At 39.4% G+C, this 18,106-nt stretch overlaps 1 protein-coding gene across 1 annotated transcript; it reads right to left on the bottom strand.

The window, feature by feature from the left end:
• Window positions 1–6,952: 6,952 nt before the first annotated feature.
• On the bottom strand, window positions 6,953–15,918 carry pdlim1 (PDZ and LIM domain 1 (elfin)). The gene is made up of 7 exons (XM_073482479.1): window positions 15,724–15,918; window positions 14,382–14,533; window positions 13,722–13,806; window positions 11,856–12,040; window positions 9,988–10,136; window positions 9,666–9,783; window positions 6,953–7,618 (listed from the first exon to the last, which is right to left on the bottom strand). Exons 1-7 carry the CDS (start codon window positions 15,814–15,816, stop codon window positions 7,432–7,434), a joined length of 969 nt encoding a protein of 322 aa, XP_073338580.1. The 5' UTR covers window positions 15,817–15,918; the 3' UTR covers window positions 6,953–7,431.
• Window positions 15,919–18,106: the final 2,188 nt, after the last annotated feature.

Below are 18,106 nucleotides of genomic sequence, written 5' to 3'. Positions count from 1 at the left end.
GCGGCCCGAGGAGCAGTAGATCTGACAGTGCTGTGGATAGGTCCGATCACGTGCAAATATGGCGTCCGCATGACGCAGGTGATATGTAGATCTGCTGTTTATGAGAGCGGAGCGCCGCGCGGTTTGACACCCACCACTGGATGAGTTAGCAAAGACCTGGTGCTGCGTTTACATGCTGTCGTAAAATCCAACTCCGAAGCATTTCAGTGCCCTCAATAAAAACAATAACAAATTAAACATGGACCATAGCCAGGATTTTAGAAATACTGAGGTGAAGCCAAGCCAAGGCCTTTACCCTGAAAACAACAGCATCATCTTTTTTATAACTGTATTTAGAACAATTCAGTACATGGCAGTTTCTAGTAGAAATATTGATCTTGTATTCCTCAAATACAATACAAACAGATTCAAAGCAAGACTGAAGTGACAATAATAAACATAAATACATAGATAAATAGAAATGGAAAAATAGAATAACAGTACACGTACATAAAACTTTAAAAAATAAAATAAAAAAAAAGAAGCATCAGCTTCTCATGAGCAATAAAAACAGACTTGAGTCCATCTTTGTGGCTGTGCTTTTTTAAAATGGTTTGTTTGGAAAGAGGTAGAAGAATTTTCTCAATCCATAAAGTAACTCTTAATCTGGAAGTTTAACTGAAAAATTTAAATTTATCAAGTTTGGAGACTGATGCTTTTTATTTTCACTTCTGTTGAGGAAATAATAAACCCTATAATTCTTATCATATCCTATTTATTGGCCAAAATTGTAAGACCATTGGGACCAGTACATACAATTCAAAAGGTACCTGCAGAGTGCTAAAACTCCCAAATTCTCAGACAAAAATACAGAGACTGTGTCCTTAAAGGTAACTATGACTTTGAGTAAATTAATTAAAATGGATGTGAGACTGTTATTTTGACGTATCACGTGGTACTGAGCTACTCTTCTGTGAGAAGAAAACGCTCGTGGGTGTGAAATTGATGATTAGTCATGAACGACGACTGAACTGACAGCCATGTGTGTGTGAGGTTTTATAGAAAATGGTGATGTATTTTGTTTACAACTGTGATGGGTTGTTCACCTTTATTCCACTTTTTGTTTCCATATTTTCGACATTACCCGAAGGCACCATGTGGTCCTGCTTTTATAACGTGACATGTTGTTTTCTTTTTATGAGTGAGAACAGCGCCGCAGAGCAGCCGAGCAGTGGTACTGCAACTACACCTGCAACAGCAACAATATGATGAAGACACAGGCTGCAGATACAACTCTGATGTCTGTGTGAGACAGATTCCAGTCTGTTAAAGGGAATGTTTTTGTTTTTTTTACATTAATATTAATGTTGAAACTAGACAGATAAAGTGAAAATATAAGAACAACAAAGGAATTGTTGTATTTCTTTCATTTTCTGAGGTGATAATATAATAATACACTTTATTTATACAGCCTTTTTTTAGCACAAAGTTTCAAAGTGGTTTATAAAAGAAAATACAACCAGACATGCTGAGAAAATGAGAATAAAAGACATAAAAACAATACAAATAATGTAATATGATGGACCAGCGTTTGTGAAACAATAAGTCAGTGAGCTCAGCCTGTGGTGCACATGTTGGCTGCATATATGTGACAGGCTGCTGTTTTTTTATCCTTTATACAGACTCGTTTGTAGAGCTGGTAAAGGTCCAAAGTGGTTAAATTACCCTGGATAGTTTGTACACCAAGTTTTCATCACAGCACCACTGATCTTCAAAAGCATTTGTAAAAATGACCAAAATTAAAGCCTTTTATTTTTGTTAGATAACTTTCTCTAAAGATGTCGATTTAGGCTAATTGTGATTCCTGAAAAGTAATTGCAAACTTTAGAGTGGGTTTGCTTTTATTAATTTAATTAAATAATCCTCCTGTTGATTTTACTATATCTAATGTTGATCTAGAGCCCTCACCAGTCAGTTAAATTAATAATTGTTTATGACTGTTTCATTATTTTTTTATTTGTGAGTGGCAATACAGAGTATAAAAAAATGAAAAGATATTCAAAGTTTACAAAATACCATGTGCATATTTTGTTATTGAAAGACCTCCTGTTAAATGAGCTTTTTTAAATAGAAAAGTCAAAACATTAATCTTCAGTAGATACATTATAAATGAATAAATGAGTGTAACCTGTTACATTTCCTCTGATAATTTGGTCCATTTGCTCTTTTTATCCACAAAGAGTCACTAATGAACACAAGGCTGGCATTGTAAACAAGCTATCAGAGGAAAGAAAAACACATTCTGCATTAGTTTAGGGGTTGAAAGGAGGCGACTTACAGGCACAGCCCTATTCGTGCTTAAAATCTCCAATCATTACAGAAAAACAAACTGCTTCCATAGGACAGCTATTCCGCTATAATTGGTGTACACTGTCTTTAAAAGCTGAGGTGAGAGGTACAATGCGTTGCTTGTGAAAGGAAACTCCAAAGCACATTAAAAGTGAATTACTTCTTGTGTAAAGTGTGTTCAGGGTCATTCTGGTCACGACGCGCGCACCTCTCCAAAAGCGCACACGTCTCCAAAGGCGCACTCCATACTTTCTAAAAGGCAGTCACATTGTTGAGGGGTTTCACAAGAGGTGTACATATGGCATCCAGGTTGCAATTAAATGTTTTTAAGATGTTTTTCCTTTCTTGAAGAAGTTTCCTCTTTCTTTCTTTCTCTCCCGGCAGCTCTTTGCCAGAAAGAAGAAGAGGAGGGGGGCACATTGAATGGCTCCGCTCCTAGTTTGGGATGACAACAATCTGGTCAGCGAGTTGTTGGACTTTGATTGCCCCCCTCAAAACGTCCTTCAAACAAAAAGCTGAGGACGAAAATAAAGCCCCACCTGGTACCTCTGTTTGCTAAAATAATAATAAATAGATTTCGTTTAATAAATAAGCAAAGGAGACTATAAAGTGAAGTAGTAGAGGAAGTATTAATCAGGAGCATCGGGCAGGTATCACCTGCTCCGGAGCTTGCTCAGTTTATTGTTAAATATTGTTAAATCACTTTTCGAACCAAGTCTGCTCCGATATCTGCTATTTCCACAGCAACTGGGCGCTTATGTTTGCCTATACTTTGCATAACAAGCAGGACACTACAGCACACTGATAAAAAATCAAGGAGAGAGACTGACAACTTCAAACCAACACCTGTCCATGATATCCGAATATGGATTTGGCATCAATGATTATTTGTAAAGTGGTAATATTCAGTTTACTTTAGACTTTTCGTGCCTTTTATAACAGCAAGGCACCATCTCGTATCTCCCTGGTGTATTTGTCTAGTTTATTGAAAGCATATGGTTATCAGATTGTTCCCAAAACACATATTTAGACAGAAAGTTAAGGAGAGCTTTCTGTGATCCTTTGTTGGCAACTGTAAATCATGTTTGAGCTCTGCCACGCTCCCCCTCTCCCCCTCACCAGAGCTGACACGTGTCTGCATGTCGTTGGCATATTTTACTAATCTTTAACGCTCTAAAAGTGAAGTTAAATTATAAAAATGCAATGCGCAATTGAGTTGTGGCGATAGTGGACATGTTTTTGGAGATGTCATAGCGCACACATACAGGCTCACATTACGGGAGAAATCGAGCTTTTATTGTTGTGACACACAACAAGAACCTTTGTACTATCACTTCACACATCAAGTTTCAACCTCTCACATACTCTTTGTTCGGGGGGCCCATGCGTAATTGTCTTTGTCCAACCACCGGAGCTTTGCGCACAAACGCATTAAGCAAATGTTTGTCCAAATATATGTGTCATTAAAAATGATATTTTCTTTGATACAGATTAGTTTTTTCGAGCTAACAAAGAGATAAGTAACTATTTAGAAAAACTCTTGGCAACAGTCAGGTTCAGAGCCAACTTTTAGCAGATTAAAGTTCTTTAAAACCAACCAGATCATGTGATGTGCGCACAATCAAAAATACGCAACTGCATACTTAATAATAAACTATTTATTTAAAAATAATACCGAGATGCTGTTGTTTTCACTTCACTTTTCAATACTGTGATGCACTTGAAGTAGATTTTTGAAGCCAGCTTGCCAAGTTACTATGACCACCATGTCCTCAGCATGGCATGTGCCAATATTTTCAGTGCGTAAAATGTGGCATTTACAACTATCCTCAAGGATAGGGATTTGATAACATTTGCAAACTCACCTCGTGGAAAAAAAAAAAAACTTTCTGGAAAGAAATGCAGTGATATATTAATTATTTCCTCTAGTTCTAATGCATTTGCGCACACAAATTCGACAACCAGCCAAATTTAAAGGTCTTGCCAGCATCTCTTTATTAACATAGAGACATTATTGTTGACGACAAATAAAAAAACAAAAAACAACAACAAATTACTGAGTTTAAAAGCTTCCGAAGAAGCTGAACACTTACCATTACTCGTGTCCCGAGTCACTCTATATATCATAAGAGTGTAATAGTGGATGGAGAGTGCGTAAAAGAAGATAGATGTATTTGTATCATATCTTTATGTATTTCTTTAGTTTATATGCATTATATTATATATTATATGAATTTAAATGCCAAAATACAGTGCGGATTGGGCTCTGAGTGATCACCTCTGCATTGTGCATCATAAACAAGCGTGAACCCCGAGATAAAGCTTCTACAAGACGTCCAGCATTGGCTCTCAATGCTGGAGTCATGGCTGACAAGATGTTATAAATACACAATGAACAGAATGTGAACAGTTACAATAAAATCCCCAACGAAGCAGCAGCTCCCTGATTTTGAAATATTGCCTCCAGACAGACTGAATGGTTGATATTCTCTCTCTGATTTCAGTCAGAATATGAAATGTGGTCATTTTTCATCTAGCACACATTCTGCATTTTGGACTTTACCACGTTCATGCATTTGATTGAAAATGACAAAGAATACAAAAAGAAATACAGCAGTGTGAAGAATGAGAGAGAGGTGGGGGTGGAGGGTGAAGGACGCGCTGTCTGGAAGCTGATTGGCCACTTGACAGGCGCTGTTGATTCAGGCGTCCACCGCGCAAAAAGATAAGATAAAGGCCATATAAAATACAGAGATGCGCATCCATCCCTCACTGTCAGCTGCACCTATACACTGTCTGCTGCCTCCAGCTACAAGACTGTCTGTCTCTTCATCCGAGCATCACCTGTCAAGTAAGTGCAAATATATCCATACAGCTCTAGTGTTTTTTTATTATCTGGTATTTGATCTTTTACAGATATATGCTCTAGATAGCAGTGCAGTTATATGTTTATTCTGCCTCATTTTTATCTCTTAAATTGTTTAAAGAGGTAAAACCTGCACCGGAAGTAAATGGAAACTTTTCAGCAGATTTATTAAAATGTTTGAGGCTTGTGGGGAAAAAAAAGGAAATATGATTTAGACGTTCAGAAGTTAAAAAAGAAAAGAAACACAAAGCTTGGTTTTGTGATTTTTAAAGACATTATTCATGGTTTTCTTGTTGCACTTTTGTAGTTACATTAGAGTTTTGATTGTATTTCACTTATATTTGCACAGGATGTCTCCTAAAACACAGTGCGTCCCCAGTGACCTGCGCACATCCACCGACGCACTGACGCTCAGCAGGTTTTCTGTTCGCCACCAAGTGAATGAAGCCGGTGACTCAAGTGAAATTTTGCCCCGAAAACCACTGTCTGTTATCGGAGGGGAGGCCTCCTCAGTGAAAAATCTAAAACCCAGAAGCAGATGTGAGAAGTCAGGACAGCGGGGCAGGCGCAGAATGAAGGCCAACGACAGAGAGCGTCACCGGATGCACAACCTGAACTCCGCTCTGGACACGCTGAGGAGCATCCTGCCCACACTGCCCGACGACACCAAGCTGACCAAGATCGAAACTCTGCGCTTTGCCCACAACTACATCTGGGCTCTGACCGAGACTCTGCGCATGGCCGACCTACACGGACACAAGCCGGAGCACCTGCAGGTGGGATCAGACCTGAGCAGCCCGGCAAGTGTTTTATCTGCGGAGTGGGACTCAGCATCACCCGCAGAGTCTGCTGGTTGTGTGACGTCAGCTGACTTTGACCCAAGAAACTGTTTCACATCAGGAGATATATCCAGTGTTATCCCTGTCAGCTTTTATTTCAGGTCATTCTGTGGTGAGAATGGTCTCAGAGACACTTGGCACTGTTGACTTTTCACGACGTCCATCTTCCAATGAGGAGTCCTTAAAGGGTAACTCCACCAATTTTACACATTCAAGTGTGTTTACAGGTCTTGGGGAGTACTACTGCATATGTGAAAACATTGTAAAGCTTTCTGTGGCTCCAGAAGAAGCAGCATGTAATCTGATAAATTGCTTTCAGTGTTGTCACTCAGTTTGTTGCATTGTGGGTGATGTAGGCACCAGGTTTTGAAAAGCAGTCCACCGGTCTAGCATTGCACTCCTGTAACACTGGAAATTTTTAATACAAATTATCACAATCAATACAGCAGAGCCAAATTTTGCCAAACTTTTTTAATCCCTCATATTCTTCTTCCCTTTTTAAAACCTGGCACCTACATTACCCACAATACAACTTAACCACTGAGTGACACTGCGGGAGGCAATTTATGCATTCAGCTTCCTCTGGAGCCACAAAAGGGTTTGTATTTTTCCACATATGTTTTACTACTCCCAAGGACCTGTAAACATACTTAAATGTGTAAAATTGGTGGTTACTGTTTAATGACTGCTTAATCAGTGATGTCAGAGCAGGTTGAATCCTAATTGGCCAGAAAGCCAAAATAATTCTGCCCACAGAGCAGAGCAGCAGCACTTCTGACCTCCAGTGTGATTGTACTGTTTACAAGATGTCATGCTTTCCAAAGTAAACTGTAAGTGTCATTTGAGGCCATTTCTTAGTTTTAGAATTTGATTTCATGACAATCAAAGTTTCACTAAAAGACCATGAAGCACAATCAAATTAGTTTAAGCTAAAATATTTATTTGGAAATGATTCAAATGCATTTTTGAGCTATTCTTGCAGCATAAAAGTAGGTCTATTTATTTAATAAAACTGTAGAAAAAGTCTCGTGGTGAAAAGTAGTCTGGCTTTCCATTGTTTCCATGATTCAAAATACTGAACATTTACATTTACAAAGACAAATATTACATAAACACATTGGCTGTCATTCAAATGGAAGACTCTTTTTAGGGAGATAAAAAAAACAAATGCCATCATTTCATAGTATTCATCGATTTTCCTTTTGTAGAAGTTAATGTGCAAATTGACACTTTCGAAGAAGTGGTTCTCTACTGTCCTGCCCACCAGTGACCGTACTGAAACACAATGCGAGAGAAGACCATTTTGTAGTCATAGGAACATGAACTAAATGTTGAGACATCTGGGATTATGTCATGGTGTCCGATCGTGGCGCGCAATCCGAGGCTGAAGTGAGCCCTCTACTTGGGGAAGACGGTGACCACATCGTAGCCCTCAGGCGGAGTCACTCGCTCGCGTGCGTGCGTCTCACAATAAATCTGGTCTTCCACAAAGAAATGTCCCTTCTGTTTTAGGTTGACGTCGCAGTCTGTACAGGTGTAGCACTCGGGGTGACGGAACTTGTCCCTCAGCTTCACCACCATCCCCCTGAAACAGAAACATAACATCACGTTAAGCTTTATTAAAACAAAATTCTCAAGTTTATTCAGACATTAATTCATGAGCTGGATTTAAATCATTTGGATCAGTTTTGTCTTCTACTGTAAAAGCAGAGTGATAAACTACAAAGCCATTATTATTATTATATCCAAAGTATTTGGACACCTGAACATTACACCCACGTGATTGCTAAACACCTAATTTCAACTGAATGACCATCAATCAGCTGTTTTAACAGCCTCCACTCTTCTGCTGATGTTTTTCTGAACCTGATTTTCCCTGTTCAGCCACATGAGCATTAATGAGGTTCAACACTGATGTTTGGTGATTAAAACCTGGCTTCTAGTCGGTGTTCAGTTCATCCAAAAAGCTATTGAAGTCACATCAAAACACAGAAAACCTTTTTTTTTGTTTAAAATGGAGCTGGATTTGTGAACAGGAGCACTGTCACAAGCTACTAAACTAAATAACACTATTGTCTAAAAAATCATTGTATGCTGTTGTGTTAAAATGTCCCTTAATTTGAACTAAGGGGCCCAAAACTGCACCTGAACAAAACTACAGATATTGTGAACAGAGTTTCTTTGTACATTTGCCCTTATATCTTCAATGTTTGGGCATTTTCATGTCTTTTTTACAGACAGACAGCAGAGAGAAATGACAGGAAACGATGCAGAGTGAGAGATGCAACAAACATCCCTGACTCCGACACCCCACCTTCAGCCTTATATTGTATGTCATATGCCACTCTGATTCTCATGTACAATTACTTATGCAAGATAATACCATGTGGACTGTATAGAAAATAGGACGTAACCTGAACCAGGGCTAGTATTATTATTTCTTTTCATGTTTCATGTTCAAGTGGCACTGTCTTAACAACTGTCTTATTTTTTTTGTTTCCGTATTTCACAATCTTTATTTAAAGAGAAAGAACATAAAATTCCATGTTTCCTCTACAATCAGTCAGGGATGGTGGACCAACAGCGTAAGAACATTACCACCACAGCTAGACAAAATGGAAATATAATCCAGATGATAAAACAAAACAAAAAAACACAAGCAAACGTAAGGCCCAGTGCATAGAAGAAGTCCTTTTAGCATGATCAAGTAACTAAATATTAGCAACAATGCAGCAATCACTTATAGTACTAGAACCAAAACCAAAATGACAAGACCAAAAGGGATGGACGCTGAACAAATACACATATTTTCCAGCTGCCACCACAGCTGTCAGAATTAAACCAACAATATGCAATTTCTGCCGCTAGGGGTCTCTCAATCGACACCATGAAAACAAATGGTTTTAGTTTGATGACATCAAGTATCGTGGTATCATGGGAGTTGTTGTCTTCATTGTTAAACGACCACCACTGCTGATAAAAATCTCTTTACGTGGCTCAGGCAGAAATGTTCACGGATGAGCTAATGTTTAATCACGCTACGTTTAGTCATGTTCGCCAACTTCTTCCCTCATTCTCTGATTCTCTCCCAGATGTTATAATGACAGGTGACCAAATGAAACGCACTGTTATCCTGAACAAAATTAGGATTTCTCTGGGTTTGAACGTCGTGGGAAACATTTGGGATAATTTTACACATTATAACTTTTACTACACAAAGATACTAAATCCAAAACAAGGAAGTTCACTCAAATTAAGTAAAAATGTATTGTGCTTATATGTTTTTGGGGAAAGCAACAGGACTTCAGGATAACAGCTGACACATTTGTCCTGTGGTCTTAACAAAACCCAGCCACAGGGTGGAGACAAACTTCAAACAGAAACAACACCACTCTGGAGCCCTCTGTGTTGCATCACAACATTTTGTCACATTGTGGGGGTTTCCAAGTGTGGCTGTCAGGTTTAAAAGCAGGTCAACCTGAATTTCCTCAGAGGAGAGCTGAACACAGATCTGGGCTGACACTCGTGGTCTGGATTCAGACAAAGCCATAAATGGCTCACTTGCACTTCCTTGTGCTGCAAACTAAACATGTGATCTGTCAAACAGCAGGAAGGAATCATAAAATACTTACACAATGCCGGATCCACATTTATCGCAGGTGGGTAACTTGTCTGCGTTTCCCACAGATGATCCAATCTTTGTTGAGGGGGCTTTCACACTCCTGAAGCCTGACGGTTTATCACAGTCACCTACAAACATCCGACACAAACAATCTTAACATACTTTTTTAAGGTTCAACTGGTTTAATCAGGAACAAAACAAACAAAAAACAAAAGTAATATGTCATCAAATTAAAAATGAAAGATAATTGCGTGCCCCAAAGCTATACATTATAAAAGAGAACTCCTTGATCACTCTTCGAGGAAGCTGTGAATAATAACAAGGACCCATACCTGTCTCAAGAATCCCCTGAAGCACTTTGAATGAAGCAGACTGACGAGGAGGCTCGTCAGTCTGTTGGTTCTCCTGCAGCATCTTGTAAACCTCTGAATCTGCTGCTATAGCCGGCCGCTTGTCTGTCTGTGATGGATCTGAAGGAGCTCTGCAAAGCAAGTGTGTACATTTTAATATATGTGCAGGAGTCACAGGATTCAAAAATATCAAAGCATTCTTACTGACCAGATCACAAAAACCTTTTGTGTCTCTTGCTCATTTTCACTTGGACTTCTCTTATAGTTTAGTATTGTTCTATATCAGTATCTTTTCCTGGTTTCAAAGGCTGCAGGAAGTGATGCAATTTTCATAATGCACTGAATATAGCTGAGTGAATACATCTACCTGCTGGGCCATCATATCCACATTACTAATGATTTGTTAAGACATAAATCACTCAGACCTTTTGGGAGCTGGCCTAAATCTAACAAGCTCATTTTTTTCCTGAGTAAACTAATTAAAAATCCACAGTGAATAAACTCAATCCTGCAGTTAAAAGCAAACCAAACAGTGGCCCATGGCTGAGTGTTTTCAATCAATAAAATAATTGATCCCTAGAGACATTGTGTTTCTATCTTTAAAGATTAAACACTGAAGCTCTTTGATTAAAGTTTTTAGATAGTTTTTTTGAATTGAATGTTTTTTCCTGAGCAGTACAGTAGATAAAATGTTAAAGATAAAAAGTACAATTCAAATTGGGTAATGGTAGATAAATCTGTTGGGGGTTGCTTCAACCAAATGGACTGCGAAACATAAGTAATACCTATCAATTAGCAGTGGATGCTGTTAAACTTTGACCAGCTCAGAGCTGAGTAAAAGCACACAAACAGAGAACAAAGCTTCTTGTCTAAAGTGATATGAATCACTGAGTCATCAAAATAATATAATTTATATGTCAAAGGATCTGTGTCAGCATTATGTCGTTGAAGAACTAAGGGTGAATGATATGGGGAACAAATTTAGCTACAATGATAATAGATTAGTTTGCTTAAGTTTACTATATACAACTATTAAATCAATACCAAACTTTCCAGCTTCTTAAATGTGATATTATAAATATATTTTCTGAATTCTTTAATCTTTGGCTTGTGGACAAAACAAGACATTTAAGGACGTTTGAGGACGTCATCTTGAACTTTGGAAAACACTGAATGACAATTTCCGAATTTTCTGACATTTTATAAACCAAACAGCTCACTATATCTCCAGAAAATAATCTACAGGTTAATCTACAATGAAAATAGTCATTAGTTGCAGCCCTGAATTAAGCTCTCCTCGTATAATTTCATTATTAATATGGATATACAGTATATGTTGATACAGAACATTTAAGCAACTGTTAACTCTGCCGTAAAAGTGATGCAAACACTTCACAACTGACGCACTGATAATGGAAGTACGATCAGACTGTTTCCATAATTTATATTAATGTATCTGCTTTTGTCAATATTTTGTCAAAAAAAAAACAATTAATTACATCCATCATAATCATTGTTTCAAGTTTTTGTACATTTCAAACCCAAGAAAATACTTTTGAGTCCCGTCACACTGCAGTAACTGGAAATTGTCTGGGTCACCTTTGTGAGGCAATATATCACTCAAGTTTGAATACTGTTATTTAAAAGCACCAATAAAGCCCAAAATATCATCAGATTATTGATATTGATGCAGTGAGTAAAACACAGCCAACAGATCAATCAAAGTTCAAGACTTAGTGATCTCAAGCAATACTTTGACATTTTTTGGTACAGCTCGTACTGCATTTTCTTTGGGGTCTCGAGTCTCAAACTAAACAGGACTTAATTGTGTCATTTCAGGATTATCTTACTTGCTGTTGGGCTCATTCGCAGTAGCCATGGTTTTAACTTCGTCCACGGCTGAGTTGAAGTCCTTGATGTTCTCTGAAGAGTAGAGACTAGACGGGTTGTTGTACTGGTTGGTCACGACTTTGGAGCCAAAACCAGTGAACGGCAGAGCGCTCCTGTTGTGGCTTGAGCCGATGTGTTTCACCTCCTGTAAAAATCAATGGAAAATTGTGCTGTTAAAGCTTTGTGTGAGTAACCGAGCAAAAGGTGCTGATTGCAGGCATTTGTGAAAGAACTTGCACGCTGTCTGAAACATGCAACACTTGCGCAAACTTGATGCAATGGTGGTCACAACTTTGAACTTGAACTCTTATTTTTGAGTTTTTTTATGAGCTTGCACATGCACAAACATGCAGCTGATATCATGTGGGTTATCAATGTTACACAACATTTGAAATGACTCAACCTCAAGTGCAGTGGTTCCCAAACCTTTTTCTTTTAGTGACACCTTTTCTATCATTGAGTAATCTTACGACCCCTGACCCCCATATCCAAGGTACATTTTTCTGATGTTTTAAGAAACTTTTTTAGGGAAATATGTCTGTTTTCTGTATCGTTTTCATTTTTAAAAAATCATACATACTGAATAGGCTTCTTTTTTGACAGATTCGTTTTTTTCTTCTCCCAGACTCTTGGACTTTGTAATATTAGCACTTTGGTTGTTTTAACTGTGTACTTTTCTAATGCAGGACGAGGCTGCTGGGCAGAGAACGAAGGCTCTGTGAATATACATAGCTTGTGTTCAGGTCTTCACCATGCCCTTATCCTAAGGTCACATCTTAAAAGATAATCTAAACTTAAAAAATGACATGACAAGGTCATTTAGTTTTATTCACAGAAATGAATGAAATGCTCACATATAGGCCTACTATATATTTAATGTTTATACGTTTTGTTAAACCCCTTAAAATCAAGAAGGCCTCGCGAAGCTTTGGCGTCTCCCACGTTTGGAACCAGTTTTCAACAATTAATTCAATAATGTTGCAACTGCTGACTTTGAAAAAAATGAGAGACTTGGAAACATTGTTCGACTGAAAATAAAATCAGTCGTATTTGCTTCTTCGACTGCTGCCTCTAGTTTGGCTCAAAGTCACACATAATTTAACAGGATAATGTGCAACTATGGATTTTGCCTTAATTATAGTTAACGGTCTGTAAAGACAAGCACGTCATGACACTGGCATGCCATCAAAGTGGGCACATAAATACCACCGAATCGAGCTCATGCTTCACAGTGAGAACACGGAAATACCTCCAAAAATAGCTCATGCTTCAAACATCTGACATTTAAATTGCAGAATGCCCTAGAGTCCCTGCAAGCAAATAAACTTACACAAAAACTGGCAACCCTAGCATTAACCAATGTTATAATAGCCTAAAAAGGACAAAAGCAATGTTTTAGAGGAATAAAACAGTGAAGAGGTATCAAAGTGACAGACTCCAGACAAGCGCTTGAAACACGCGTTATTGTGTGTGTGCGAAAAATGCAAAACATCTGTGAAACACACAGAGCCGGAGACACACCACACTGTGTCCTACATGAATTCACACTTTGGCCCAGCTTTCCACTCAGCGGGCAGGAACTGAGGCTTGCGTCAGAGCTTGGCTGATAAACTACCGTCTCCTAGGAAACCTCCTGTTGGGAAGTAAACAATGACCTCATCGTTGGCAGTCAAGAAAAAAACCCCACAAGCCATTGTGAGAAAGAAAACTCGCAGGCTTCCAGAAACTGTATGGCTACCTGTAAATGAGGTTTCGAGCTAAATGAGAGAGCTGGGGGAGTCATTTTCGAAACTCATCCAGCTTTGATGTTGAGTGCAGGCACTCACTTGTGGCTCTGATGCAAGATTCATCTTGTACGGATTTGTCTTCCCTCCCTCAGATGAAAGAGGCGACCACATTTTAGATTCTGACCTGCAGAACAGAAAGAACAAAACAAATGTCATTGCGTTGCCGAGAAATACTGAGCCGCAAAATAATCATCACATATTGGCTTTAAATAGAATACGCCTATTCTTTTTTTTATATCTCTGGGTGTGTTTTCCTGTGACGCTGCACATGAACATGATATTACGCCTGCGTCTTTGAATGCAGCAGACTCCTCGCAGGTATGTTCTTTGGCTCGGGTCCCTTGACAGTTTACTCCGCCCTGTGTTCAATACTTTCCCTCTTAATTTGAACAAACATATTTGCTTCAACCTGCCTGCCTGCCTGCCGAGTCCATTTCAACACGCCTGTTGCATGAAATCATACGCTACCAGAGAATTATGATGTAATGTGCTGCCGACATGACAGAATTACAACACAGCGTAGCCTACATACACTTACCGAACGAAAGATTTCAGTGAAACAAAAGGCATGACTCGCCGTGAATAAACACGACATCACTCCCCCAACACCTGGATTGCTGCTGAGCTGTCTCATATTACTCAGTGTTTTTCAGGCCCGCGGCTATGCAGATCAGACTGGCACATGTTGCTACAACCTACCTGTCTATGGAGAGCACCATTTCCTCTATGCACCCCTTGATCTTGTTCTGCGCTTCCAAGTGAGTCATGGTCTCTGTCGGCTCTCCATCGATGGCCAGGATCATGTCTCCCATACACAGGTTGGCCTGGGCGGCTTTACTCCCAGGGGTGACCTTCAACACAGGAGATGTAACTGATAAAAAAAACAGCAACTTTTGGGAATATGTGTGACTTTGGATTACACAGTTTTAAAGGGTACTTGACAAAGCTGTAGTTTGTTATATTCATTAAAAAATAAACACCACTTATGAATAAATCAACTAGAATTATGAACATGTGGACTTTACAACTTTACAACTTTACATCCAGCCAGATGTAATCTTATCTGAACGCGTCTTTTCTAACCAGAGTTTAATTCTGCTGCTGTATTGTTTAACTGTGACCTTCAAGGACCTTTACACACATTTCATTATTTACAGTACACACAGTCGAAACCACATGGAGGGAGGTGTTTTCATTCAGGCTCAGGCTGAGAGCTGCCTGGAGGGCAGACCCTCTCTTGAAGATAAAGGCTCGAAGCACACAGAGAGAGAGACTCTGGCACAGTCCAGGAATTCCTAATCACTTTTCCATGGGTGGAGTGGACCGACTGACCACTGGGAACAACATTTACAACAGCAAAGGCAGCCTCCACTCAGGCAAAGTACACAGTGGAGAGTCATATTCAAAATCATAAGTCACATGAGTGTCAGACTGTGTATGAAGGATAATAAAACTTTGCATTTGTAAATACCATGCTGTTGTACAGTAACAGAATGAGGCTGTGAAGAAGGGCTTCCTGGACACTCGGGGATGTCAAAATAAAGGCACGTTTAGAATTTTCCCCTCAATATCAGGCTTTTAATTTGAAGTTAAGACTCGAGGATAAAATATGAGAGTGAGTGGACAGGATGAAGTGCTGGTGGTGGCATCATTAGTGGGCTTTTGTTTCACCTGTACACTGAAGGTAAAAGAAAGAAAAACATAGTTCACCAACAAAAAGACATCTCAAATAACAGTGGGGATTCATTATCTTGTCTCATCTGTATTTAACAGTCTAAATGGCTCGAAATAAAACCCAAGACGACCCCACATTAAAAACATACCGACACTGTACAGGGAGCTAACGTTAGCTAAACTAAAGTGATATCACTTTAGCATCTGTTGCGTAGCGTTAGCCTCCTGTTAGCTAACGTTAACTGGCTTTCTGTCAAGTCTGTTCACGGTGAAGTAGAGACGAAGCAACAAGAGGTGAAAGTTTCGTCGCGACAAACCCAGGTGTGGTTACACTGAATTACAATAGCGGCAAACAGTAAAAACTTACCCGGGAAATAGTCAGCGGCTGCTCGAACTCCTTTCCCCCAACCAGCCTGAAGCCCCAGGGTCCAGGACCCTGCATCACCACCCGGAGAGGCATAGCTGACGTTAACGTTGGATGTTTAACTGTGCTTAAAGATCTGTCTCTGGACACCAGCGCACTTCCTACTGCCTATGACATGTGCAGTGATCGATAGTGAGTCAGAAGTTTGAGCCTGGCTTCAGCTCGGCAGCTCCGGAGCAGGGGGAGGACCCTCAGGTTACAGTCGGACGAATAGATTTTGAAGTTTCCACGCTGATAAAGTGAGAGCACAAAGATCGTGTATTGAGAAGGAGGATCACTGTGAGGAAGCTGACCAAGCATCCAGGAATGTCAGGTGATTTTGGCCACAGGCAGATCACAGGTCAAGAAATAAAAAGGGCCCACGATCAAGACTTTTATTTATTATATTTTTTCTTAAAACACCAAAGAAATTTTTTTTATTGATCCTTCTAACATGCCTATGTATCCAAAGCTCAATAAAGCTTATTCCTCTTTGCCAAAAACTATTAAAAACACACATATTAGCTGCACTGGGTGACACTTGCCACAATGTTCTTTACTTTTCTTTTTTTTGAGTCAATCCCACATACAGCCTGCAGCTGCTGTAAATATTTACTAGCGCAATAAATGTGGACTAGACTAGACCGCATGCGAATATAGTCGATTAAAACCGACTAATTAAGATTGATCGATGCAGCTCTACTTGAGCTGGAGTGATTGGTTTTGGGCTTTTCATGTTGACAGTATTCTGTGTATTCTGTAGAAACACTGGCACATCAACTCCAACCTAACATTTTAACTAAAAGGAACAAACGTTGGCTTGAAATTGTGGTTTTAGCGCCTTTTGTGCTTCCAAAATCCAGTCTGAAAAATATTTTGGTTCTGTGATCTATAGTTGAATAAATTTGTGAATTTGGAGTTGATACTGCCATTTGTTAGCTACACAGAGCTATAACTCAAATTGAATGAGAGCAACCATTCAAAATATGTGGAAGAACTGTTTCAATATGACTAACAACCTCTTAAATGCAGCTTTTAACAGATGGTCTCTGATGGCCATAACAACCTTTCACCTGAATGAAAATACCTTGAAAACAGAGCAGAGTGATCCCTCTTCATTTTTTGCTCCTCTCGAAAGAGTTCCAGTGTTTGTTTTAGGGATGTCGGCCTGCCGGTACGTCACCGTGTTATATGCAAGCTTACCATTTATGGTAGAGCTAAATCCCAGGATGTGGAATGTGCCGCTCCCAAAACTTGAATTCCTGCTAGAGGATCTCTGCTGAAAGTGGAGAGAAAAAAACTCTGGGCAGACAGACTGAATGAAACATGTCCTTTCTTGTGGGGCTTACATGCATCCTTAACAGACCTTCAGCCATGCCAGTGATGTCTTTGACACAGTTTGCTTTAAAGTGAAGCCCTCATAATGTAGAGGAACAAAGGGAAAAGGAGACTTCTGCTCCTGACTGTTATGGCTGTGAAAACACATCTGTCAACATCATCTCTCTAATGGGATTTTACTCTTCCTGCTGCTTTAAAGGCCCCACACAGCAGCCAAAATAAGTGTAATATAATTATTTATCTTATCTCAGAAAGAACTCATTTAGATTTATTAGTGGCTTGTTTCACCCCTGGTGCATCAATTTCAGTAATTGCCCACGGTGTAGCCTGAAAGATGTGCAACATCAAAAAAGATCATCAGATAGCAACCCAAAGACAAAGAGCTCCACCTTTAGCCCGCATGAATTTGCATCCGCTCAGGATTATAGTATGTGTTCTCTATTAACTCTACTCCATTAAAGGACACCTATTGTGCTTTTTCATTATTCTATTCCTTTCCTTCAGTGTTTTATATCACTCTTTGTGCATGTAAAAGGTCTTGAAAGTTAAAAAGTCAAAGTCCGCACCAACAGAAGCTCCTCTCTCCCACAGAAAACACTGCTCATGAAACACCATGTCAGTGGTCCCGCCTTTACACTATGTCTCCATTTGACATATTTGCATAATTTATGTCTAGTATGGCTAGTTTGGTATTTAAGAATTGATTTAGCACAGCTGCTCTGTTGTGAGCGGTGCTGGCTCAGGCGTGTTTGAGCTGACCAATCAGAGCATTCAGGAGGGGGGCCTTAAAGAGACAGGAGCTAAAACAGAGTGTTTCAGACAGAGGGGGAATACAGTGCTGCAGCACTGTACAGTATGAGACAACTGATGTGTTTTTTGAGCACTACAGCATGTAAACCTATTCTAGTAGTAATGCAAAATAAAATGAAGAACCTCAAAATGAGCATAATATGTCTCCTTTCACTAACATGTTAAATGTTATTGGAATTCGCAGCTTGGTCTCTGCTTT

This window comes from Pagrus major, chromosome 15 (assembly GCF_040436345.1).
Source record: "Pagrus major chromosome 15, Pma_NU_1.0".
Classification (NCBI taxonomy): domain Eukaryota; kingdom Metazoa; phylum Chordata; class Actinopteri; order Spariformes; family Sparidae; genus Pagrus; species Pagrus major.
Note: the sequence above shows the minus strand (reverse complement) of the source record. Positions and strands in the feature narration are given on the sequence as shown.

Bases quoted from the DNA above. Each gene is read 5' to 3' on its own strand.
- pdlim1 (XM_073482479.1), bottom strand. From the start codon at position 15,816: ATGCCTCTCCGGGTGGTGATGCAGGGTCCTGGACCCTGGGGCTTCAGG. The intron at 13,807-14,381 runs GTAGGTTGTAGC...TCTGTTCTGCAG, and splicing joins ATGGTGCTCTCCATAGACAG to GTCAGAATCTAAAATGTGGT. The intron at 12,041-13,721 runs GTGAGTGCCTGC...TGATTTTTACAG, and splicing joins ATCTTGCATCAGAGCCACAA to GAGGTGAAACACATCGGCTC.